The following is a 25,514-nucleotide window of genomic DNA, read 5'->3' on the forward strand; positions in this document are numbered from 1 at the left end:
CTTTGCCGAACCAATCTTCTGAAGTCCGTGTGCAGCCTATTGTTGCGGTTTATCAGCAGCAACCACCTTTGGGATCGGTGGTACATGTCGTGGCCCCGCTCGCATCGCCACCAGCGTCTCCTGAGGAGGATTCTCAGAAGAGAGATTCTAAAAGGGAGTCGACGATAGTGGAAATTTTAAGGAGCAGGAGATCGTGAGGTTCATCTTGGAATTGGCCTGTTTTGATAGGAATTTCGAACTTGGGAACTTGTTGGATTTTTATAAGGATTTTATGAAGATATATGCTGTAATGCCTTGAGAATACGTATTACTTTTTGTTTTAAGCATGATTTATATGGGCGTTTCAGATCGCAGCAGATTTTGTATACGGTACAGCCTTCTCTCAGTTATTTCATTGCAAATTTTGAGTTCATAATAGCCAATAGTTCAACTGAGTCAATTTCATTGAATATCACACTTGCACCATAACACGAGCAGAAAGGTTGTTATATCAAGTCTCTTGATCTAAGAAATCTATGCCATCTATTGCATCATACATGCATTGCTTAAACATGAAAACTCGCGCGTTTAAACAAACCAAAAAGCAACAGATTAGCCCTCAAGCCGAGCCAAGTCGACATTGTCAAATACATGGCCGTCAGCATCTATTCTTCAATCAAATAAATCGTAAATAGATGCGTATCGAGGATCAAGCCTGCCTCTTTTTTTTTTCCCTCAAGACTTTTTAGCTCGGCATGCCTCTTTTCTTTCCCCCCCCCCATGCTAACGATGAGCAAACATCAGGCACGCCATATCCTCCTCATAGAACTCAATCAATGTGCATGGCTATTCCCTAGGCAAAACCGCCATCAAGCCACGACTACTATATAACCATACTCAGGCATTCTTGCCCAAGACCGCAATCTATCTGCAAAATGTAAAACTACATGCTCAACTTTTCAGGTGCGACTCCATTAAATGGCAATTAAGCTGTGTGTGTCGATAAAAAAAAAACACTTTTGTTGTTGTTGTCAAATGTCATAAAAAATCAAGGCTGTACTGTCGATGCCACGAAAACATGATGTGATTTGGCGACTGGGGCAAAAAATGCCTCTCTCAAAGTGCGCCATGCTTTTCCCTTCCTTTTTTCTTGGATAAATCAATTCGATTTTGTGTGTGGCAGACAAGACATTCTTTGGGAATCCATTTGCGTGTCAAGTGCTCTTCCATAAAGGAGTCGGCAATGTGAACTGCAATTCTCCAAGGTTGTGTCTCCTGCGTTTTGTTGCTTGTGCGAAGCAGATTCAGATACAACTCGCACCTCATACATTCGTTGCGTCGTCATAAAGCGATACCAGTCGGTATTTGGTAGTCGCAGCTCTTATGCCAGACGGCTTTGATGCTGTTTCCGTGATATCCGTACTCAGGATTAGAAAACGGCAGTGACAAGCAATGCCTAACGCCGCCCGCCATTTCTGTAGAGCGCAGACAAATAGCATCAATCATATCATGAGGTTGCCGTTGTGCAGAGTATAAAGAGCGACAAGACATGGCCAGTACTGCAAAAAGTACCACGTGGCAGCTCGCCTTGCTCTGAAATCTGAAATCGGCGTCAAAAGAATGTTATACACTGGTAAGCTCCGAGACTAGTTGAATATGGACGCAGCCTCAAGAATTTTCAGAAACGCAGAGTTTTGAATCAGGTAGTCGTTCTGGCCGTTGTTCTCTAGGGTTCCCTTGGAAGGTTCTCGAAACCCACAACCTTGCATCTGGGCAATGATGTGAGCAGCAGCGTCACAAGACATTGTCCGCGGCGCAGCCTCAAAGTCGACATCTCTAGGTGAGGGTGCGTTGAGGTTACTTGAGCTTGGTGTCACAGGGCCCGTGGAGTCGTCCGAGGTGATTGTGCCGTCAGAGTCGTGGCCAGAGGCGCTCTGCTGCATGCTGGCACTGGCCAGAACAGCCAGCTTGTCGACATGAGCATGCTCCGGGAACAGCGTCGCCACAGTCGACGAGCGTCCCAGGGCAGCAATAGACTCAGCAGTAGCAATCTTGGCAGCGTAGTGCTCGGCCTCATTGGCGTCCTGGCCCTTGAAGCTCAGCAAGAAGTTTTCCACAGCATCGACAGTGACGCCATTATGGGCGAGCAGCAGCCTTAGCCGCGAGTTCTCAATGGCCACCTCACGAGCCGCCTGCTGCATCTCGAGCGTTGCGGCCACGCCCTTCGTCTCAAAGTCCTGCAGCTTCCTCTGCATGCCCTCGACGTATTCCTTCCGGCGGGCCCGCGACCGACGCTGGTTTTCTCGGATGCGGATGGCTGCAGCACTGGATTTGGCTGAGCTGTCGGGTTCCTGCTACATGACGGAGATTAATTGGTGAGTTTGTGGGCAAAAAGGACGCAAGAATGTGGGAAAATGCAATTGGTGAAAATTTGGTGACATGCTGCCAAAAACAGGCGGGCGTGGGGGGGCAGGCGGTTGTCAGCCAGTGTAAAAGAAGAACAACTACTTACCTTGGCTCTAGGCATGATGACAGTCAATTCTGAGATAACAGATGAAGAGAATAATAAAAGAAAAAAGAAAAAGAAAAAGAGAGGGAAGAGAGGGAAAACAACAGGATCAATGCAAAATCAATTCTCACAGTGACCTGGTGGCGGGTCCGAGTTAGAGAAGAAAGAAGAAGAGACGGTTGAGCCAGAGGAAAGATTTTTGTCAGCAGTCGCGTGCGCGCCTCTTCTCTTATTACACACTGATATTTGCATCGTCTCTGCACTGCACGAGCAACGACACCGAGAAAAAAAAATCTGTCACTACTAATAAGTGGCAGCTCCACCGCCGTGGCCCCAGTTACGGAGCCGCTGCGACCAAACGGGCAATAAAGTCTGCAGACTAGCTGCGTGTCATTCTTTTCTGCTGCAATCGGGCATTTTTTCAGTGTTGAGAGCGGTAATGGATCATCGGTAATGGGTAATAGGTAATAGGCTGTATCTTCAAGGCTGTAGTGTAGAGCCATTGGTTGAGCCATATGTGTATGTATTGTCTTGTCTTGTTCCTTGTTGTCCCAAGGCAATTCATTCATCCATCCACCCATCATCCATCCATTCCCCATCCATGTACCGTGGGCTGTTTGCCTCCATGCCTCTTCATCATAATAAAATAAAATAAGTCGGGAAAAAAAACAAGACTAAACGAAGAGAAGAAAATGAAAAATCATCCATTGGCCTCGCTTTTCCCAACTCCACCACGCCGTTCCAGAAAAAAAGTAAAGAAAAAAAAAAGTAAAAAAAGTAAAAAACCGAGCCGCTAGCTTGTCACCGAAACAGCCTATTCCGCGTCCTCGTTGAAAATCTCTCCACCCCGGTTCCCTGCTGGGCGTGCCACAATTGCTGCACTCCTACACCTCGGCTTTCGTGGCACAGTTTGTAACGCCTCCAGGCCTCTCGCAAGTGGTCGGGTCGGAGTGGGCCTCTTCGAAGATCAGGCTCTTCGTCGTTTTCGGCTTCGTCTGTGGATGGCGGCGGTGTTGGCTCATCACTCTGCTTCTCCCCGGCGAGAATCCATTCGGCTTGCACGTTTCGTGCTCCCTCGATGATTTCTCCGGCAAAGAGCTTCGCTACCGCTTTGACAGCAGTTGCCACCATCTGGGGGACTGACTGCGAGACAGTTGCATTGACCACCTGTTTAGGTTTGTTAGAAACATGCATTGGCTCGTCCAGAGAATAGAAGGGAAAAACCTACCCTCTTGACAACCGCATCTGACAACTTGGCCGCTCGCCAAAACTCATACCGATCGTACTGCAGCGGATCAAACGCCTCCACGAGCATAGCCCTCAATCTTATTTCCTCCTGCTTCTGCTCCTGTGTCCGCGCAACCGCATCCTCCAGCGCCATCTCCGCCTTATCATCATCTTCATCGTCCTCCAGCTCCTTGTCGCCGCCCTGCCCGCTCGCCGTCGTCGCCGCTTTCCCCCCCACCAAGCTCGGCGTCTTCTCCGCCGCGTCGTCCCCCTTGGCGTTCTTCGCTTTCCTACCGCGCTTCTTCCTGGGGGCGCCGCTCGTCGTCGCGCTCACCACGCTGCCGCTGACGTGGGACGTGGCATCGACCGATGGAGATCGGGGGTACGGCGAGCCTGCTTCTGGCGGGAACGACGTCTGCCGCAGGGGGTGAATCGGCGGCTGTGAGATGACGGAGCTCTTTCTGCGCTTGCTAGATGGCATGTTCATGTCCATCGTCGATGTCCGTTTCTTGCTGGGGATCTGCACCGGGGACGGATAAGGAGGCGACATGGCCGAGGGCGACGTAGCATAGGGAGGAGACGCCATTTTCGCAGTAGCTGAAGTGAAGCGAAGGTGAGGCGAAGGTGAAGTAGTGATTCTGTGCTGATGATGCCGATAAAAGCCCAACTTGCCATGACGAGGCACGCGTAGATGCGTCGGTTGCGGGATGTCACGTGATGGGAAGCTCCGTTGCTTAGTACGCCAATTCAATTTGACTAGGCAATATTAAGCCTAGCGGCTTCAGATCTCCCTCCAGCAGTTCGTGTCAGTCAAACACCAACTGATGTCTCGCATATTCTCTGAGCACTGCAAGAAAAAATCCCGATAAGATGAAGTGAACCTGGTAGTAAGGCAATTGGATTTGCGCCCGCTCAAGCTGCTCATTGCTTAGGCATCTCACGATTCAACTACAAAGACATCAATGGTCAAACAAAACAAAAAACTCTTTTGGTTTATTCTTTCTCTCTCATCCGGCAATATTAAGCCTCCCATTTATTTCACCCACACACATCTCCTCTGGCAAACAAACCTCAACTAAAGCTACTAATTGAATCGTAAAACTGAGAAGAAGTAAAAGAAAAAAATTATTTGCACACATGCGTTCTCAAACTCTCCCCCCTGAAAGTGCACCATCTTCCTCCTTCCAAAGAGAAAAGCATTCCATCCGTGCCCTCTTTAAATTGCGCCCATGTCGTCAGAAAGAGAAAGCAGAAGAAGAAGACACGCCGCGTCCTGGTATTACAAGCATACACATAGTCCTTCCCGGTTGGTACCGATTACCATAAACTCCCAGATCCTCCCAAAAAAAAAAAAGAAGAAAACGCACATAATAGAAAGAAGAAAGAAAATATAGAGGGCTCTCAGTCATGGCACGACCAACCTGCTTTTTCTTCGTTTCTCCCATTTCCCAAGAATCAACCAAACTACTCCCCGTCCAACATCGCATCCAACCCGTTCCTCTCGCTTTCTAATAAGTCTGCTGTGACGTTTCCGTTCGTCATCGTGGTATCCTTCTTCTTTTGATCTTCGTCTTCGTCTTGATTCGTCATTTCTTTAAACATTTGGTCAACCTTGCCATCGTCGTGTTTCATGTTTTCGTCCAAGTCAGCCGGAGTCATGGACCGCCCATGTTCACTCATGGATCTTTGTCTACTGCTCCAGACATCCGACCCCCATACCCCTTCAGCTTGATCTCTCCCCAGCTCAGAGCGAGTAAACATTCCGAGGTCCTTGTTTTTATCCGCATCATCTTGGCCACGCATAAACCGCTCCTCAAGTGACATGCTCGAGTCATCAGCCGCCAAATGAGAGCTGCCTGCGCGCAAGAAACTAGGATGCAAGTTACTCTCTGCTTCAGCGGACCCCAGCTTGAGCCCGTCGTTTTCCGAGGCCGATTCAGACTTCTCATCCCCATGTCCATGTGAGTTGGCAGAGATGCTTGGAGTAGTTGAATGAGATCCGCGAGAGAAGTAAGCCTGCGGCCCGTACGCTGCATTGTGTGGGTTAGGTACGCTGGGCATAGCCGTTGTCGCTTGAGCTGCTGCTGCTGCCGCCTCTGCATTCGCCGCTTTCCGTCGAAGGCTATTGGCCTTACCTTTCGCGTGCTCCGGCAGGTCGTCTGGATTGTCAACTCCATATTCTACCAGCATCTTCTGGAGCTTCGTAGGGCGAGGCTTGCGCGTGCTCAGAGAGACCTGCAGAATTGGCGGTGGCTCCGGCGCAACCGGGCACCACTTGTGAAGCTCCTGACGGAAGAAGTTGGTCTCGTATGATAGCAGAATCTCTGCGCCCTCAAGTTTTCGGAGGAAAAATCGCTGGGTTTCGGCCTCAGCTTCTGTTGAAAGAAGGGGGTTACAGTACTGGGCAATCTTGTCTCTGAAGTTTTGCGCATTGTCTATAATCTGCCGAAGAACTTCCTCCTCTTCCGGTTGGAAGGGCAAGCTTGGAATCTCATCGGCAAGAGAAGTAAGATCCTCCAGTTTGGGTCGAGATGCGTCGCGAGGAATCTTCATCCTCCAGTCACATATCGGGCAAGTGTATTTGTCGTCCTCCTTTACTTTGCCACGGGCAATCTTTAAGCATTTGTAGTGGTACCTGGCTTATATCAGCGCGTGCTCCTTCTCCTCAATTGCGTGTACTCCAAACTCACCATTCATGACACAGCTCGCACTCAATCATCATGCCAGCTTCGATTTTTCTGCAGATACAAAACACTTGCCTCGATCGTGGGTCTTCCCACCGATTCCCTCCAGCCTCCGGACTAGCTTCTCTTGAAACGGGCTCTCCTGGAAGGCGTGGAGTGTCGTGGTCCGTATCGAAGCAGTCTGTGTTCCGCTCAAGGACATGCTCTAGATGGCTTTTAAGAATATGCAGTGGTGCATTGGACTTCCCAAAGAGCTTCTTGCCTCTTCGCATCCAATCCTCGTGACGCTTTCGCTCATTCTCTAGGTCGACAGTGCCGGTGGGCTTCGAGTTGAGGTCATCCAGCTTCCTTGTGATCTCGAGAACTTCAGAGTATTTGGGCCGCTTTGTATAATCAGGGTCGCGGCACCGATCGGTAATGTCAATGATTTGGCGATGTGCCTCGCGCTGCTTGTGGAGTATCTGGTCGACGGCAGCCAGCGTCTCGCGAGAGACGGGGAGAGCATTGGCTTGTACCTGAGCCGTGAGTGCCTCCAACTGAGGGTAGTGGACAAACTCGGCATGGGTAAGTTCTCTGGCCTTTGCCTCCCAGGCTTGGCCAGCCGCCAATTTGTCGCAGTAGTACTTCAGGTGGTCATTGTAGCTGGGAATCTCTAGCCGCTTCCCTTCTTCAATGATTTCTTGCACTTCTGTCAACAGCAAAAACTTGCCGCGGCTGGTCCTAGCCTTCTCGTTCCAGCGCAATTCTTCGAGTCTCCGGCATAAGGCCTCCAGCTCTGGGGTGTCTATGTTAAAGCCACGTCCCTCTTCGATCAACTCCTCTATAGCCTCGATGGGGTGGGCGATATTTTGTTTGAGAATGGTGGTGGCATTATCCTGAAACTGCTTCACGGCGGCCGCCCGCTCTTGAAGCTGTGCTATTTCAGGGCAATCAAACCCAATATGCTCTGCTTCTGTAAGCAGGCGATGAATATTGCTTACGTGGCGCGACTCTTTGTCTTTGTCTTTGTCTTTCTGATCATTATTGGCACTTCCACGACGCCCGTTACTTTGCCAGACTTTCTCATTCTTGCGGCGATTCTGCTGCTTTCGGACAATGTAGTTGGTGGCTTCTTCAACCCAGTCGTTGCATTTGTCCACGAATTCTTTCAGAATCGGAAGAGAAGTAAGCTCATAGGGGATCTTCTCGCCCTCGTGCAAAAGCGCCCGGAGGGTCTTTAGCGAAGGTGTAGCTTCCTCTTCGAGAAGCTTTTCGTACTTTTCTTCCCAAGCTTCGGGTGTGCGTGCTTTTTCGGAGACTTTTTGGTATATCGAGATCATGTCGTCGTCAGTTTTCCGATAGATGAGCGTATGCTCCTCGCCCCTAAGCCGCTTCTCTTCCGGCACGTCGCAACAGGCGTGGGTTCCAGCATGAAAAATGCACAGGATCTTCCCAGAACGATGACACTTGAAGCGGGATAGGTACGCAAAGGCTTTGCAATAGCTGCAGCACTGCTCATCCTCATCATGAACATCGGCATCGTCGATCTTAAAGGTAAGGGGGCAGGAGTCCTCGCTTCCCCCCATGACTTGGCATCTATGAGGAGATACCTCGTTGTGCCTCGTAAGAAACTCCTCCCTCTGTACTCGTTCACGGTGGCTTATGCGATCAAGAGCCGGTGCCAGCCATTTTGCCGTTTGAATGGTAAGGCCCGAAGACACGCTTCCTTCAGCAGCCGTCCATAAGAGCTCGTCGTGAGAAAAACACGGCTGCCGGCGGAATAGCTGCAGTCTCTCAACTCCAGCCTGTCCAAACTTCTCCCAATCACAGGGGGCAAAATTGACAGCTTCATTGAAGTTGAAGCCATGGTTAAAGCCGGCATGGTAGGCTTGAGGGAACGTGATGACAAACTGGCCAGCCCTCTGGTCCAAGGCGTAGACACGCACACCGGCCTTCTTCAGCTGTTCTGGCGTGAGAAGTGTGACCAATTGAAAGAGCAAATCCGGCTGGGTCTCGAACAACTCTGGCACAGCCTCCTTCATTGCGTTTTCAAACTTCTCGGCGTCTTCTCCAGGTATGCCATACCATGTCTTGGTCGCACCCAGGTGTTGGTAATTGGCCGAGTAGGCATAGTGGTCCTCGTTATGCCAACAAAATGTTGAAAAGATCATGCCAACATAGACCCAAGGCACCGTCATACCTGAAATGTCGGATTTGATATGCCTAAAGAGACTGTCTTGGTGGAAAGGGAGAACATTGAGGTTCCAAGGATCGGTGGCGTATGGGTTACTTGGGTGTTTTTCGACGGTAGGGAAGCCCGAGCCGTGCGTAGTGCAGTGGATGTCGGCACCGTATTCAACTTCGACAGTCTCTTCCAAATCTGCCACCAGGCGCCAGAATTCGCTTTCGACATCTTCTTCAGTGACCGGCCTATGGCAATGAAGAGTCTCGTCAAAGGGCATCTTTTGCTCAAAATAGCCCTGCTTGAAATCATTTGCTTTTTGTTGGAACTGCTTCAGCGAATACAGGCCGCCCTCTTCGAACCCAAACTGACCGTCTCCCACTAAGCACCGCGGGCAATTCCACTCGGCCTCAGGCTTTCGCTTCAGCGGGGGATCAAGACAAGGGCCGTGGTACGCATGATCACAGGATTCGCAAACGAGCAGAGGCCCGCTGTCATCACCGCGTCCGCAATTTTCGCACTTGTTCCCTGCAGCAGCACCTTCTTCCCTAGGAATTCTGGGAACAGAGGGGCGAAATACGGTCATATGCGAACCAGCCACTGTAGGCACATTATCCTTCTTGAGGCGCTTGCTTCGCCGGCTGGCCATATCGGCGTCGTCCTTGTCGGTATCCCCTTCCTTCTTGATTGAGTCTGCTGGGCTGCCGACGCTCAATTGCCGCTTCAGTGCAACAGCGGAGCCGAGACCCGATGGCCGAGCTTCGGGGGTATTTCTCGTAGATGTAGCGGGGCTGTCGTATCGCTTAGAATCTGGGGTGTAACTCTTGCTCTCGCCATTGGTGGAACGGTTGACGCTGGTGAAGCCCGAATTGACTGCAGTGAAGCCGCCGTTGGTGTTGATGGCTGTAAATCCGGAAGTGGGTCCTGCTGAGGTGGGAGCAGGCGGTGCATCGGCCATGGGCGTGTCTCGATCCATCTCTCTTTTACCGGCGACGCTGTTCTGGAGGGCATCTGATGCCTGTCGGGCAGGCGAAGCCCCTCGGGCGCTGCTCGGAGTGTTGACTGTAGATCGCTTCACGGGCGTTGGTGCGGGGCTCGGGGTCAAAGGGCCGCCATACTCTTGTTCAAGCTGCTGGTGAACTCCAGGCTTTGCGAGCCGCAGATAATCCTCGTACGGGCAAAGCCATCGCTGGAACGAGTTCTTGAGCGACGTGGACAATGACGACATAATCTTGCCACTGTAGCCGAGATCTCTTCCAATCTCAGCCCATTTCTTCAACTTACAGACCTTGTCGAATCCGCCTCTGGATTCGACTGCTTTCTTCAGGCGATAAAGGTCAAGGGGCTTTTTGTCGACATACGGCAGACGATGTAGGTTGTTCCCCTGCTGCTTGTGAAACTTGGCAAGGCCATCTAAATAGGTAAGATTGGCCCTCGTACCTAAAAGACGAAAAAAAAAATTAATAAGCAAATTCCCTTGTTTTTCTATTTGCCTCTCTCTCCTTGTGGGAACAGGAGGGAAGCTTTCTGCTTCCGCAACATAAAAGACTTACTGCCTTCGACGGAGTTCAATTCTTGTTTTCGAGTGCGAAAGTGAAATTTCTATCGATTTGGTCAGCGAATTGTACCGTTGGGCACGTCCCCAGATCGCCAAGCGCCCTGTTGGCGCAAAATCACATACTTCAGTGTCAATTGCAAATTCGGGGTTCCATGAATCGGGTGGAATAATTTTGCAGATGCCGAACTGAGATGCTTCGGGGGCGATTTTTTGAATATACTGCAAGGGGTCACGCCATTCGTGTTCAGTCGGACAGTAGGTCGGGGCTTCTGATATGCCGTGCGGTCGTGTTTTCTTCTTGAGCGGCTCCCGCACCGCCGTGGGCTGGCCGCGTCTCTCGACCGAGGTGAGATCCAATGGCGCGCTGACCATGGAGCTGAGCGGCACGGGTGGATTTGTAGGATGATAGCCGTTGGAGTTGACCTTGTGCTTGGGCTTCGAGGACGAGGAGGCCGCAGACGCCCCAATCGCAGGCGAGCTGCGCGAACTGGCATTGGCACTGCCAGAGGCAGCAGCGGCTGCGCTGAGCGAGGCCATCGGTGCCATGGCGCAAACGAATTCCGGCCCCAGGATTTCGGAGGGTCACGGGGGCGTGGTTGAGAGCAGGCGCAGGCGTCGTTGTCGTTCGATATGGACAGGGAGGAGGCGGCCAAACAGGCTCATATGACGAGATACCTATCGTGGAGGCTCAATCCGCATGGCATCATGTATGCGAGGGACCATGTGCGTCTCGGGCCGGGGCAAGTCGAGACGTGATGGAAAAGTGGCCGTGGCGTTTCTTATCTGGGCCGGCACAGCAAAAAAGGTAAAAAGAAAGATGGCGGCTTGACTAGCGGAGTATAAGCATGAGCATGAGCATGAGCATTCGGTGCTGCAGAAGAAACGGGATGTAAAACAAAGTATGTGGTCAAGGACGGGCAGCTGGAACATGGAACATGGCGCAACTAACACGAAGGGCAGTGCAGCGGATGGGAGAGTCAGAGACATGGACCATAGACCATAGACATACATACAGATACAGGGCTGGGGCCTTGTTTGATTGTCAAGAGTGCAACGACGGGCAGAGGGCCAAGGGAGCCGCAGAATCAAAAGCCAGCGAGTTTCTGCGAGTCTCGTTGGCCCTTTGGGTGGTGCAGATGCCGGAGCGAGATTGGATTTAGAGAGTGGGCGGAAGCGCACGAGTGGAATGGGTCGAGGCTTCCGGCGTGAAGGTGCGCAGGACGTTCCTGGCAGAGCAGCAGAGGGACGGGGTCAGAGCGACCGACAGGTACCTGCTTCAGTGCGGCCCTCCGAAGTACTGGTACAGGGCTTTGAGCGTTCTCTACAGAGTACAGGCGCGGTGCTGCTGGGAGGATGCCTGCGGGCCGGTACTTGTACCTGGGTACGGAGGGGAGGGAGACTCTACCACCAGCGTACAGCGGGCGCGCGAGGTACCAGGGACTTGTGCTCGCAGCTGGGCTGCACTTGCCCTGCCAGGAGCTGTGCGCTGCAGCCAGCCAGGTGGTCCGTGTGGGTGGACCCACGGCCGCGGCAGCCAATAAGCAGCTACTAGTTCGATGGACCCCGGGCGTTTTTTACTGGGCAAGTACCGCCGCTACGCCGTATGCAGCCTATCGCTCTGCAGTTGGACTTATGCGCGTGGTACGGGGTACTTTGGGGGACATTTCAACGCGCTGAAGTGGTTGGGTTTGGAGCAAGAGCTTCGAGGTGCTTCAGCCCGCAGCCGCAGGCACTTTTACCTTGGTACCCAGAAGCATCCTGTTGCGCTCATGTACTCGGTACCTCCCTTGGCTGTCCCGTTGTTTATGGAGTCTTCCATGATGCAAGTCGCTATGAGAGGCTCTTCTGGCGCGGTACCTGTACTTGCAGGACTTTTTTTCCCTGTGCGGACGATCCGGTCCTCTCTTTCTCTCGGATCCGCTGCAGTGCTCCCACCGGGGCCACCGATCAAGAGGCATCAGCCGGATCGCACAGGGGTCGCAGGTACTTCTACTTGCATGCACTACAGCACAGCACATGTCCTATACAGGTAACCTGTGCCATGCGTTGATTGCTGCACGTATACATGTGATGTGATGCATATGAGTATTCGTACTGCTAAGGCGCCCGGAAGCTCTACTACGGCAGTGAGCGTCATCCAAGGCCGGCGTTTTTGACTTTTTTTTGCCTCTCTTGTTAATTTTTCTGCGGCGTTTCCAATAGCGGCCGGCGCCATGGATACATGTATTTGGCACGAGCAAAACTGACAGCCCCACCGCAGACGACATCCGGCTCCTGTCGCACTACCAGCCTGCAAAAGGTACATACAAAGGGTCGGGTCAGTTTTCGTTTGCTCCCGCCTTATGCCCGAGTTTGGAAGGGGGAAATGGATGGATGCAATGCAAGCTGTACAGTAGAGGAGTACGGTAGAGTACAATCCTTTGTTGTACATTGATTGGCCTTGCTGACTGTGGGCTCGACTCGCATTACACCATTTGCTGCCATGTGCTCCGCCAATTTCTCTTATGAATCAGAACAATGGAGCTCAACTCCCTCAAGAGAATCCAAGAGAAGCTTGACGGCAGCAAACCACAGCAGCCGCGACATTGGCCAACAAGCAAACGCGATACGTCCATGCGTGTACGCATCAAAAAGAGATAAAAGCGCGCCGAGTCAGCTCCCATCGCAATCCCCATGCAAAGCCATATGCTGCGCGTATTTTCGCATTGATCCGTCCAAACGCAACCGAAACCCCCAGCAACCGTCCACTCGGAAAATCATTGTCGCGCCGTGCTTGTACAAGTCAAGGCCCAGCTTGTAGCGCAGAAATAGCCGAATAGTTTGCTGACAATGCCCATAATTTTTTTTTTTTTCTCTCTTATTTCCCTCCAGCCAAGAAGGCAAATCTGATATGAGTGGTTGCACCGACAAGGGTCAGGCCCATGGTGGCCAGTGCCGAGCCAATCACGCGTCGGTGAGGTTGAACGGACGTGTCCACAATTAGCAGCTGGCTGAGGCAGCCTCGTTGCGGGAGAGCCAGAAGGATTTGGATGATGTGCAGCTCGTAATCAGCGGATGGATTGCCCTGTATCACGCTTCTTACATCTTACCTGAGAATATAGTGGCATGCCGTTCTACCGCGCACTGGAACCCCAGATTCTGGGCGCTTGTGTGCCCTACCAGTGGCCAGTCCTTTTGCACGCCTTTTGGCCTTTGAAAGCTCCGAAAGCCCAGATTACCGAGTCTTTGGTGCGCAGCCCCCACTGAGCCGGTGCCGTCATCACCCCACCATCACCAGATCAGTCTTGGTCTAGGTAGAGTGAGAGAGTGTGTGCATGCAGATGCCGAGCCAATGCCGCAAGAGCTGGATTGAACGATGGTTGCTCTTTGCCATGTCAGGCACACGACTTTTCTCAGTTGATAGAAATTCCAATGTCATGACTATTATACCCACGTTATGTGATAGTTTTAGCCAAACCATATGGATAGATCCATGGATTCTAGCCGGCTGTAGCCGATGCATCACGCATAAGTCACAACTCTATCTGAACAACGGGCTTCATCCGACCAATCTAGTAAATCTTAACCACCAACAATAAACAAAATCAAAAATTCAGACAAAGAGCACTTATACTTTCTTCTATAAGCGCCAAATCCCTAGAAGCCCCGAAAAATCCCTCCAATTGGCTCTCCCCATCACGAGTCCTTCTTTGCCCGCTTCTTCTTCCTCAGCAGCTTCTCCACCTCTTTTGTTCCACGCGTTCGCAGGCTCAGCTCCTTCATCATGTCTCCCCATCGTATTTCGCCGCTGCATGCTGGGCACTTGCAGCTAGTAGGAATAATGGCACCGGGTTCATCACCCGCCAGTGCATGCTTGCTCCAGCAGTCAATGTGTCCCATTGCCTCGCAGCCGTCGTTGGGGCACATTGCGTATAAGCCTTGCTCAGGCTGCATCTCTTTACTGCAGTGAATGCATTGCCCTTGCCTCTCAAACGATGTCACGTTATGGGCTTTTTCAATGTATTCCTTCATCGGAGAGTAATCCAACGCCAGAGCGTGAATCCCCCACGGTGTCGTCGACGCATCCCCTGCAGAGGGGCCAAAGTCTGTCAATATCGTGGGACTCGTGGCGACGGCAGTCTCTCTTGTTTCGCTCCAGTCTTTCCAGACTTTGTGGGCATCTTGACTAAAGAAATGCACATTCAATGGCCACCTTGAAAAGCTTGACACGCTCGTGAGCAGGTGAACGTTGGGAATGACAGACTTGAGGCTGTGCGGCTTTCGTCTCGGCATCCCATTCCTTTTTCTCTGCGTCGCTACTGTGATACGCTCTTCTTTCGGTATGTGTAGAGTAAGGTGTGGGTTATTTAGAGCCCATCTTGCCATTTTCACGTCAGCATACGATACCAACGGATTATTCGAAGAGGGGGCTGAAACCTACTCAAACTTGAGAGCTGCTGTCGAGCTCGGGAATCCAGAAACCAACACAATCATCTCCCAGGGCCGAAGAGTATCGCGCGATGTGCGCACTGCGCCGCCTTTGGCCTCGCCATTGTGCTGCTTTAACCGCCTAGGCGGATTTGGCGTGGATCCAATGTATATCGAGCCGGGCCTCACTGTTGAGCGCAAGACATAAACAACATATAAAGCCGGCAGAGGTTTGACAAGGCCTGACATGCCTATGCTTGCTCACCGCTTGGAATTTTAGGATGCGTCATCAATATCAATGCCGATATTGGGCATGCTGTTACAAAGGGGACGAGCATGAAGAGGTAAAAAATCTCCCGGGTAACGCGCCTTGGTATTTGGTGGTGATGCCTAATTCAAACATGACTAAGCAACTATGTTGACGAAAGACAGCAGCGGACATTAGCAAACAACAGCAAACAACACAATTTCTTTGCGAATTTAACATCCAATTCCCTCAATTCATTCTAATTACTACAATATCAAGCAAGTATGTTCCCTGACCGTCCAAATCGCCATATCCACAAACTCCCAGCCTATGATGCATGAACCGTTCAAAGCAAGCCCTGCTTCTGTAAATCGTAGTATACCTTCTCCGGCATAACGTTTCCTTCGCCGTCCTCCATCTGAATGACGCTTCCGTCGTCAATCTTCCCCCTCTTCTTCTCTTTCTGAATCTTTTCCCAGAGCCTCATGGCCTCGTCAATCCCCGTAATGTCTCGGAAGAGACTGGTGTTGGCAATGCCCAAGCACTTGAGGCCATACACGTGGCGTGCCTCATTAAAGTGCTTATCAAACGCACGTCGGCCCATGTAGACAAAGTTTCCACAGATTTCGCATGGGAATTCCACACCGAGTCCGTGTAATCGGTACAACCAAAAGGGAATGGGCTTTCCGTCCCAGGCCAGAGGGAGCTTGAGGGGGTTGTAAATCTTTTCTTCGCCATCCTCGCCTTCACCATCGTCTTGATCCATCGGTTCGTAACGGGTATCAGACACATTGAGGAGGTTATCCAATTCTTGTTGACGCTCTCGTTCTGTCATTCCTTGTTTACGTTCGACGTTGACACGGGTATCGCCCCGCTCAGTGCTCATGGCACTGGCCAATCGCTTGACTCTGTGCTCGCGCTCTGCTACGGCTCGCTCTTTTAATCTGGTTGGTGAGACAACTCCCTTTCCAGAACCATTTGCAGCCGGCTTCGACCCTTCTTGTCGCTGGCTTCGTTGCTCTGCAGCTTTGATATGCTTTCGTCCCTTGAGGTGGTTCTTGTAGACATTATCGTTGGCGAACTCTTTCTCGCAGTCATCACACCATATAGCGTCTCCTGTGCGCTGCTTGGTTGATGTCGCCTGCTCAAGAGTCCACCCCTCAACTTCGTCCTTGGTCCAAGCCTCATCAAACTCCTGGTCAAAGGACTGCACAATCTTATCCACATTCTCCAAAGGTCGTGTCCGTCGCATGAACGACTCGAGATAATCGCTTAAATCTCCGACGTATTTGAAATATTGATCAGTCAGCTTCTCATTCCGCTTGACGCCTGCAAAGCCGGGCGCAAAGTTGTCAAACAACTCGAGATACTGCAGATAAGTCAAGCGCTTTACGTTTGGCAGGTTGAGAAAAGATTCGTGACAAGTATTTAGATCAAAAAACCTTCCGTAGGCCTCCTCTCCTGAGAATAGAGAGTCGACAATGGAGGGCATAGGTTCTGATGGATCGCCATGTCTCGACACCTTGTATCGTTGCTCTGAGTTCTCCGCCTGCTCATTGGGGTATCTTGCGTGGTGATCTCGAACGTCCTTCCACTGACGATAAAACTCTTCGAACGGATCTCCAGTGCCGATCTGTTGGATCTCTTGAGCCCTGCTTCCAGACTCGTCACCGTAGATGTTGAGTAGGTTCTGGGATTGCGCCTGGATCTGGTCTAAGAGCTGTGCAACTTCGTGGTCGCGGTTGAGGCGATCGCGAATCTAAATTAACGGCATCAGTTAGGCATCGTCTAGAATAGAGAACAGAAACACAGTCTGGGGGGCTCACATGCTTGGGGTCTTCGCGGATGCGGTCCGCAATGCCCTGTTCAAGGCGCTCTAGGTCCTCGTGGATGTACCGCTGCTCTTCTAGGACTAACATTGTGCGAGGCTGTTTTGTTGAGAGCTGAAAGGAATAATTGACAGAAGAGAAAAGAAGGTCGGCGCGACACCAAGAGGAAATCGCTGCTTCAGCCAATGCATGAGGTAGCGTTCAGTGACTCCATAAAAAAAACACCAAGCAGGTCGCGTTTTTAGAAGGACCTGGGGGGCAAAAGTGCCTTATCGGTTTTGCCGAGATATTTCCGACGCCAGAAACGTTATCGGTCGATCCAAAAGTTTTGGAGCCAAGATCCCCAACTACCGACCTAACATCATCCCGGAGCTGCCAGCAGTTCAGCAAATCACTTTATCTCTTACAACACCAATCCATCTTGCTACATCATGGCTGAGGGCGCTGGAGGCATTGACCGCAAGGCGGATGAGAGGATGGAGTTTTCCACCTCCAAAGAGGTGACGGTGCACCCGACTTTCGAGGCCATGTCGCTGAAAGGTAAAGCCACCTAGTCTATTGTCTACCGCCTCTATCAATCGTGTCGATTTGTCTAACTGTGACGTTCTAGAGAACCTCCTCCGCGGCATCTACGCTTACGGCTATGAATCCCCCTCCGCCGTCCAGTCGCGAGCCATTGTCCAGATCTGCAAGGGACGCGACACCATCGCGCAAGCCCAGTCCGGCACGGGAAAGACAGCCACCTTCTCGATCAGCATGCTGCAAGTTATTGACACGGCCGTGCGCGAGACCCAAGCTCTTGTCCTGTCCCCCACACGAGAACTGGCTACTCAGATCCAATCGGTTGTCATGGCATTGGGCGACTATATGAACGTGCAGTGCCACGCCTGCATCGGTGGCACCAACGTTGGGGAGGATATTCGCAAGCTCGACTACGGCCAGCACATTGTTTCGGGCACACCAGGACGGGTAGCTGATATGATTCGACGACGCCATCTTAGGACGAGGCACATCAAGATGCTCATCTTGGACGAAGCAGATGAGCTCCTTAACAAGGGGTTCCGAGAGCAAATCTACGACGTCTACCGCTACTTGCCACCGGCGACGCAGGTCGTGGTCGTCAGTGCCACCCTTCCCTACGATGTTCTTGACATGACTACCAAGTTCATGACCGACCCTGTCCGAATCTTGGTCAAGCGAGACGAACTCACGTTGGAAGGACTGAAGCAATACTTTATCGCCGTGGAGAAGGAGGACTGGAAATTCGACACTCTGTGCGACCTTTACGACACTCTCACCATTACCCAAGCCGTCATCTTCTGCAACACACGCCGCAAAGTTGACTGGCTTACGGACAAGATGCGCGAGGCCAACTTTACCGTCAGCTCCATGCATGGTGATATGCCTCAGAAGGAGCGTGACAGCATTATGCAAGACTTTCGACAGGGAAACAGCCGAGTTCTCATCTCGACAGATGTGTGGGCACGTGGTATCGATGTGCAGCAGGTCAGTCTAGTTATCAACTACGACTTGCCAAGCAACCGAGAAAACTACATTCACCGAATTGGTCGTAGTGGACGATTCGGCCGCAAGGGCGTGGCCATCAACTTTGTGACCACGGAAGATGTGCGCATCCTCCGAGACATTGAGTGTACGTTGTTTAACCTCGTTTCTACCCCGTGACACATACTGACTTGCTCATCACAGTGTATTACTCAACTCAAATCGATGAGATGCCGATGAATGTCGCCGATCTCATCTCATAATAAACCGCTCTCCTCGCGCACAAGAGCGTACGGCGGATAAGTAGCATACCGAAGGACGCAGCATAGCTGGGGCAAGGTACAGAGCCGAGGACCAAGGGCATGCCCGGCTCTTTAATTGTGGAGGAAAGGGGTACCAAGTTTGATCAGGTGAGCCTCTTTTTCTATTCGGTTTGGTTGTGTTGATCTCGCTAACTTTGAGTAACTAGATTGACTATTTCTTATCGGCAGCGCCTTGTTTGGACAATAGGGTTATTGATTTCGGAGGGAGCATGACCTACAAATGCAGTCAAGTAACAGAAGTGTCGATTGACAGCAGCTTAAAACGATTGTGTGATATTAGATGTTCGAGTGAAAGGCTCTAGCCATAGTTTGAATGCTTTGATTACTTAGCAAAGGATGGTAGGAGGAGCAATCACCAATATCTCATCCGCTATGCTTTACTCAGTAGTCCAGATGCTCCATATAGCACAATGATATAATGACCCCTTTGCCGAAAGATATGATTTACTCCAGGGTATCGTGTATACGTAGCAGCTTTAGTAAAATGAGCATCTTCTATCAGTGACATGTCGCTATCACATCGGACACGATAGCTAGGCAAGGTGGTCAAAGAATATGAAATAGCACCAGGGTAGGTGAACTTGGGTCTAGAAATAGGATTTCATTTCTCATTCTACGTGTAAGATGTTGAAAGGGGGCAGCCTTGGCAACACGGGCAGCTTCCTTCGGGCTTTCTATTTCAAGCTTCCGCGGGTAATCCATTTAATTAGCTGCCAGACATTTCATCACTCATTATGACGCACTAGATTTATGAAACATACTACCCATCTGGGCGAGCCGAGGTACATGTAGTATCGGAAGTGATTGTAGCAGAAGGAAGGGTATGGGGATCTAGATATCGACACAGACAACGGCTCTCCTGTGCCTGGCAGATGGTTCAGATGTCCTACGAGTACATCCATTGTTGAGCGGAAATCCGTGATTCAGAGTGTCGCGTGACACTTTATAGCGGTATTATAGTCGCTTCGTTTGCGAGTCACCGGATTGATGTAGATCAGTGTCTTGGCTGTGGTGCCGAGAGACTGTCTCAGTTCAATACCACCTCGTGTTGGCAGCTGTGACGCAATTCACTGTCATTCACTCTCGAAATTGTCATTTTCTGCGCAAATAAGAGCTGTACATAGAGTCCGAGACAGCAGCGAGAAAAGTCCTCAAGGTATCCAGGTGTGCAAGCAGTCGAAATTGTTAATTCACCTCCTTTTCGGCGGCGATTCGACTTTCAGCACTTTCTCGTCAGCTAAGATGTCCGATTTCGAACATCAAAGGTCGGGAGTAATCACATAGCTCGTATTACTCGTACACAAATAAGAGCTGGAAGGAATAAAAAAAAAAAAACCCCCCCAAAAAGGAAAAAAAGGAAAAAAAAAAAGTCACCGAGAAAAAGAATCCTTGTATGCAACGTGACAGACGGTATCTCCTAAATCCCGTCTCAGCTTCAGGGTAAGCTGCGACGTCAGACGGAGGTACGTACTGCACTCGAACTTTGTAGCACACCTGGAACCAACAGCTCTTTTTGTTGATGGCAATCTTACTTATCTTGCCGCGATATTACACTGATGTTGTATGGACTTTGTGCCATGTGGCTAGGCAGGTAAACGAGGCGCTTACTAGAATAGCAATGTGACTTGAACATCCAAATAGGCCAGCCTCCTACCTGTCCGGGAAGTGAGCAGCACGCACCAACACCTTAGACGCTCTCACCTCTTCCCAAATGAGGTGTTTTCTCGAGAGACGAGATGCCTACTCGAGCAAAGGATGGTCCCAGAAAATGCTACCTTGGTCTAACATGAGTTCTGGCAAGGGAGCAGAGAGCAACGGTGGTATCAAACAGCCCTGGACCCGAGGCTGTTCGCTACCCGTGGCCGTATTTCCGGGTCTGGAGGCGGCGCCAATTCCAAGTCAGCCCTTTCGATAGACGCATCTTCTTGGTTCCGTCGGCTCCATGTTCTGGAACGACACCAAGCCTTGCGGAAATAGTTGCGGGATTGAGTTTGATCTCCGCATCTAAGAGAGTGTTTCATTCTGGGAGTGGCATCAATTCGTTCTAGTAGGTATTCTCAAGTACGCCGAACCCGTAGCGCGGGACTCTCTCCCGAAAAGCAACATCATTCTGTATATTATGACAGAAAAAAAAAAAAAAAAGAAACTTGCTACTATATTACCTTGTGGAGCTGCGTAACAAGACACACGACACATTTTACGGATACCGAGATTTGCTTTTTTACCAGGGCGGCTGGACCCTCACGGGATCCCGGGGCCACGATAAATCATGTGAAAGGTTTCCATAAGAGACGAGAGAAGGGAAAAAAAGAACAGGCATATACAGGGACATGCCCCTGGGGGAGAGGATCAGCGTGTGATGGATGGCGCGCAGGAATTACCTGCAACGGCCTGTCCTGTCACAAGCCTCGGCCGTGAGCTGCTGCGTTAGGTAGTTTCTGCAAAGTGGTGGACATGAATCGTCGCAGTGCGACTTTGTATGACTACAAGCACCTACTATGAACGGGACCCCCATAGAAAAGGGCAGAGTAAGCGGAACGAGTCCATGATAGCCTGTCTATCCGTGATACGCGGAATTCGAAGCTAGCAAGAGAACTTGTGATGACCTTTTGGGTCGCCTATTCTGGTGCCCTCGGCGAATTGGGTTACTGTGGGCCTTTTCTGGTCGCAGGCTGATTAAAATCGATCCATGGGCGGGAAAAGAGGGAGAAGAGAGAGAGAAGGAGTGGGAGAGAGAGAGAGATTTGCCATCAACGGAGACGTCTCCGAGCTGCTGGGGAGGGGGGGGGAAATCACCGGCCGGGTTAGTAGGGTTGAGGGTATAAAGACGCCGAGACGGAAGAATAAGGTACTGGACATTAGCAGTCTGGTGTTATACAGTAATACGGGAGCGTACCTGAATGACAAAGACTGCCAGACAATTAAAGAAAACTGGGATAAAAAAAAAAAAAAAAAAAACTGTCGCTTCGCATGTTCTCTCTGGCCGTTTCGTCGTTTCGGGTTAGGCTTGGCCTTTGCAATTAATTAATATCCGCGGTCCTATTGCTAATTGAGACTGCTTGGTCCTAGTAAGCATGCGAGATGGCTCCGCTTGGAAATTTCTCGACTCAGGCTAGCCGTTAGGTTTAGCTGTGTGTGACATGTGAGAGGGGAGCTGCAGCTTGGCTTGTTCATGACGACGAGACGAGACGAGATTGATCGGCCAAGTCAAGTTGAGTCGAGTGGCGATAACGGTTACATGCACTTGTGCCCTACGCCTCTTTTTACTTGTCTTGGGAGGTGCAGTAGCTGGCTTGCAATCATCTGCCGGGATGCTGTTCCTGAATTACGAGTAGTAGTACCGCGTATTGGTATAAGGGCCCCATATTTGACGCTGTGGATATGCATCAGGTTCCATTCATCGACAATCCCCCAGGTGAAGTGGCATGAAACGACGTGAACAGGCCAAGACAAGACGGCACTCGCTGGCTGGGCAAAGGACCTTGCTTGCTTCATCGTCTGTTTCCACCGAGAGATGCCCGGCAGGATGGTCAACCCAAGCAAGGAGGCCGCGCACAGCCATACTGCCACATTGCACATCAATATTTCACCACCCATTAGCTAGGTAGCTATTCGTCTCGGAACGGAGAACTGGACTGTATGGAATTCCGGTCCGTGATGCCCTGGAATCATCTTGAAACGAGCGCCCATTGTGACAGGTCTCTGCGTGCAATATAAACGTTTGATCGGATAAAGTCTTTTATCGCCTAAAACCAGTCGTCTAGATTAAGACGCCCTTGTCCCCGGGCATGTCAAAAACGAGAAGCAACCACGCGGGCCAGGCCTGCCTCTACTGGGCAATCTTGGGCGTGCCGGGGGGGTTAGAATAGATTAGGGTGGTATGATGTTGATTGCCTGACCAGAAGAGCTCATCAGACTTTTGGTTCCGTCTTGATGGGACTTGGACTACAGGACTAAATACAGCACACTTACCTGGTAGAGTAGTACATATGTAGGTACCTAGTTGTAATCCCTGATGCTACTGCAACCTGAAGCAATACTACTTGACTGCCGATGGTATTTGACATACACTGGACCTTACCGTAACGTCTCGGTCTGCCAATGCATGGATGAGCTGCTCCAAGGGAGGTGCCAAAACCAGCCAATTCCCGGTAGCTTCTGGATACGGTGAAGGAGGAGCACAAACACACTGGGCTCGTACATTACAGTACATGGAACAAGGCAAGGCAAGGCACCGTGAGGATCGTAGACCAGACAGGCAGCAGCCAAAGGCAGCTAGGCCGAGGAAAATAAAATGATGATTGCGACGGGACAGCGCCCGAGGTCACCACAGGGAGCACTACGGACATCCGCCTCGTCCCCCACTGGTACAGCCCACGACGGCCGCAGTACCCAGTACCCTCCACTGGTAAGGGTGCTGGGCGAGATGTTTGGTTCGGGGCACCGGCTCTAGACTGAGGATACCTGCGCTGTACCTGTGCTGCCCACGGCGGATACTTTGGCGCCACTCTGGACAGGGGACCGGGGGATGCTCTAGCCCGGCCTCGTGGTAACATCTCACATCCGGAATGTACATCCGTACCTGCAGCACAGGTGGCAGGGATGCGAATTACTCGGGGCATGGGCATGGTTCTGGTCATGAGCTTTTTTTCCCTTCAGGTTCAAGGTTCTTTTTTTTTTTTTTTCTCAATTCCTCTTTTCGCACTCGCCACGGTCTCTGGATGCGCTCTCAGTGGCCAGCACGGCTCTGAAAACTGGTCCCCGACCAAAACGACGTGCACAAAAACACCTCCATTGAATTTGTTTCCTCTGGGCTGCCTTTCGCCCAACCTGCGTTCCTCCCTGCACGTCTCTCAAAACGGCATCCAGCTTACGAATGCCCGGAGGTTTCTGTTGCAAAGCAGCAGCCGATAATACAGTAGTAGGACCTCGCCTCGACTCAGTTCAGGTTCAGCTCGGGGTCAGCTCTATGTACTCAGCTCAGCTCAGACAGAAGCACAAGTCATGTCGCGCGTCTGCATCACCGACTTAATCGCAACTGATCGCCAGCCCGTCGCCAATCGGCTCGACGACCGCGATTCGCCCGCCGAGGGCTAAAACAGGACCGCGTCTGCTAGCAAGTGTCCGTCCGGTCTGGCGCTTGGTCTCGAGGCGCTTGGACGTTTCCCAGACTTTCTCCCCCAAGCGCTGGGACCGTCTAGAGACCATCTCGCCACCGTCCAAGCTCTCACGCCGGTGGGAGCCTGTGCTGCTCGCTCCTCCTCCCCCTCCTCCCTTCCTCCCCCCTACCCCTGGTCGGGCTCAGCACCGAGTGGGAAACAGGAAGAACGAGCAAGAAGGAAAAAACCCCCGCTGGTCCATGTTAGATTGCACGCGCGGACCGAGTCCGCCAGCACGGAAGCGCGAGCACAAGCACAATCACAGAGACACGACAAGTCTCTTGCCCAGGTGGCGTCCGGGATGCCCCTGACCGGTGTGTCTTTGGGGTCTTTGGGAGCCACTCAGGGTCCGCGCTGGCTCTCCACGCCGAGAGGGCACTACTGTAGCTAAAGCAGCTTGAGAACATAACATTAACCTGAAGGGAAGGGTTTGCGGAGTCCCGCGCCCAAGGGAGCACAAGAAGGTTCAAGGTTCAATGTCTCTTGTCTCTAGTTCTGCCAACTAACTCGCACACGGTGGCTGCCCACCTGTATGCTACTACTAGGTATGTAGGTATATCGCTCGCCGTTGTGTGAGTTGGTGGGTGTGCCGTAAGCCTCCCTGATTCGAGGACAAGATGAGCACGTACTCGTACGGACATGTGCTCAACTGTGCATCGGAGCACAAACACAAACCTCGGCCGCTGTCGTGCAGAGGCCAGACAGAGGTGTCACCAGTAGCCGCCCTCATCAAAGTATGATGGAGTACTCGTACAACTGCTGGATGGGATGGAGTGCAGTGCAGTGCACACGCACCCGGTTCATCAAAAATGTTGCTGCGGATATCGCAATCGGGTTCTTAGCCGCGAGGTGCTAAGGCCCAGTAGCGTGCTGGTGCCTTGCCCACCTCGGTGGCTAGCGCCCAATAATACAGGCACTAGGTACGCCGTGCCACCTGGTACAGCACAGCACTTGAGAGCATCAAATCGCACCAGCGCTACTAACGCTACGAGTACAGGCCCTGGTTGCTGCTACGGGCCTGCTGCAGGGCCTGGAGGGACCCCCTGGTCGGATAGCACGACGCCGACTCGTCGTACCTGGCAGCTGGTAACCGCTATTGGGGGCCTGTCGGGGCCTGTCTGGGATGCTCGCAGGCGCTGCCACTGTTCGTACCCCCGCCCGTCTCCTTGCAATTTGTAGCCGATGGCGGGTTCGTTGCGTGTGAGTTCCGGGTCTCTGGCAGCTCCAGTCGATGTCGGGGGTCTGGCGGCGACTCTTCCCTAAAATTGGCCACGGCCGGGGAGCTTGTTCTTGTTCTATCTTGTTCTTGTGCTAGGTTGTGCTTGTGCTTCCTTGTGCTTGTGCTTGTGTGGGCTTGTGCCTAATCCTGATCGCCTGTGCTTGTGTGAGCCAGCCTGTGCCTTGTCTTTTGCCTTAAACCGTTGAGCGTCTGGATATTTCTCTTTCGTCCTCGCCTTTTTCTTGAACCTTGAGCTTCTTTTGTTGCTTTTTGCTTTTTCCCGTTTTCTTGCCCCTTGACCTTCTCTTCTCTCCTTATTCTCGCCATCATCGGTTGACGAGCTGCTCCGGCTTACTTGATTCTTGTACATGCTCGTGCTGTAGCTTCATCAGCAGCTAGCCAGGTACCAAGTACCCGGCACGAGATACCCTTTTTTAGCATCCTCGTCTTGCTCTTCCAACCTCCATCCCTCTTCTTCCTTTTGCTCTCCTCGACGTCGTCTCGGGCTTTCGTGCTAGCCTTCGAAAACAATTCCGAATACGTCGAGTCCAAACCCCTCCTTCCCGTTCCTGATCGATTCTTCTATATCAAAAAGAGAGGGAGAAGGCGAAAGAGCTCTACTCCAAGCTCCATATTGCCACATTTCGCTGCGAGCGAAAAGAAAAAAAAAAAAAAGCATCCGCCGGGAAATCCAGTTCTCGAACCAAAG

General features: G+C 51.5%; 8 protein-coding genes across 8 annotated transcripts; 1 reads left to right on the plus strand and 7 right to left on the minus strand.

Annotated features, from left to right (window-relative positions):
- Window positions 1-1,465: 1,465 nt before the first annotated feature.
- M431DRAFT_359453 (hypothetical protein) lies at window positions 1,466-2,897 on the minus strand. Its single transcript, XM_024914546.1, has 2 exons — window positions 2,492-2,897; window positions 1,466-2,333 (listed from the first exon to the last, which is right to left on the minus strand). Exons 1-2 carry the CDS (start codon window positions 2,504-2,506, stop codon window positions 1,626-1,628), a joined length of 723 nt encoding a protein of 240 aa, XP_024777834.1. The 5' UTR covers window positions 2,507-2,897; the 3' UTR covers window positions 1,466-1,625.
- Window positions 2,898-3,289: 392 nt separating this feature from the next.
- On the minus strand, window positions 3,290-4,301 carry M431DRAFT_479669 (hypothetical protein; the record flags this gene model as incomplete). Its single annotated transcript, XM_024915794.1, has 2 exons — window positions 3,290-3,655; window positions 3,717-4,301. The coding sequence occupies 2 exons, from the start codon at window positions 4,299-4,301 to the stop codon at window positions 3,290-3,292; spliced, it is 951 nt and encodes a 316-aa protein (XP_024777835.1).
- An 809-nt stretch (window positions 4,302-5,110) lies between these two features.
- M431DRAFT_359485 (hypothetical protein) lies at window positions 5,111-10,780 on the minus strand. Its single transcript, XM_024914547.1, has 4 exons — window positions 10,242-10,780; window positions 10,114-10,162; window positions 6,406-10,000; window positions 5,111-6,350 (listed from the first exon to the last, which is right to left on the minus strand). The coding sequence occupies exons 1-4, from the start codon at window positions 10,662-10,664 to the stop codon at window positions 5,180-5,182; spliced, it is 5,238 nt and encodes a 1,745-aa protein (XP_024777836.1). The 5' UTR covers window positions 10,665-10,780; the 3' UTR covers window positions 5,111-5,179.
- Window positions 10,781-11,203: 423 nt separating this feature from the next.
- Window positions 11,204-11,937, minus strand: M431DRAFT_479671 (hypothetical protein; the record flags this gene model as incomplete). Its single annotated transcript, XM_024915795.1, has 2 exons — window positions 11,204-11,597; window positions 11,858-11,937. 2 exons carry the CDS (start codon window positions 11,935-11,937, stop codon window positions 11,204-11,206), a joined length of 474 nt encoding a protein of 157 aa, XP_024777837.1.
- A 1,856-nt stretch (window positions 11,938-13,793) lies between these two features.
- M431DRAFT_78090 (hypothetical protein) lies at window positions 13,794-14,774 on the minus strand (the record flags this gene model as incomplete). The annotated part of the gene is made up of 2 exons (XM_024922649.1): window positions 13,794-14,475; window positions 14,539-14,774. The coding sequence occupies 2 exons, from the start codon at window positions 14,772-14,774 to the stop codon at window positions 13,794-13,796; spliced, it is 918 nt and encodes a 305-aa protein (XP_024777838.1).
- A 344-nt stretch (window positions 14,775-15,118) lies between these two features.
- Window positions 15,119-16,691, minus strand: M431DRAFT_479673 (hypothetical protein; the record flags this gene model as incomplete). Its single annotated transcript, XM_024915796.1, has 2 exons — window positions 15,119-16,531; window positions 16,599-16,691. 2 exons carry the CDS (start codon window positions 16,689-16,691, stop codon window positions 15,119-15,121), a joined length of 1,506 nt encoding a protein of 501 aa, XP_024777839.1.
- A 341-nt stretch (window positions 16,692-17,032) lies between these two features.
- Window positions 17,033-18,367, plus strand: M431DRAFT_492401 (hypothetical protein; the record flags this gene model as incomplete). Its single annotated transcript, XM_024917006.1, has 3 exons — window positions 17,033-17,141; window positions 17,212-18,252; window positions 18,309-18,367. The coding sequence occupies 3 exons, from the start codon at window positions 17,033-17,035 to the stop codon at window positions 18,365-18,367; spliced, it is 1,209 nt and encodes a 402-aa protein (XP_024777840.1).
- A 6,456-nt stretch (window positions 18,368-24,823) lies between these two features.
- Window positions 24,824-25,351, minus strand: M431DRAFT_359562 (hypothetical protein). Its single transcript, XM_024914548.1, has one exon. It carries the CDS (start codon window positions 25,173-25,175, stop codon window positions 24,882-24,884), a length of 294 nt encoding a protein of 97 aa, XP_024777841.1. The 5' UTR covers window positions 25,176-25,351; the 3' UTR covers window positions 24,824-24,881.
- Window positions 25,352-25,514: the final 163 nt, after the last annotated feature.

Source organism: Trichoderma harzianum (assembly GCF_003025095.1).
Source record: "Trichoderma harzianum CBS 226.95 unplaced genomic scaffold M431scaffold_3, whole genome shotgun sequence".
Lineage (NCBI taxonomy): Eukaryota > Fungi > Ascomycota > Sordariomycetes > Hypocreales > Hypocreaceae > Trichoderma > Trichoderma harzianum.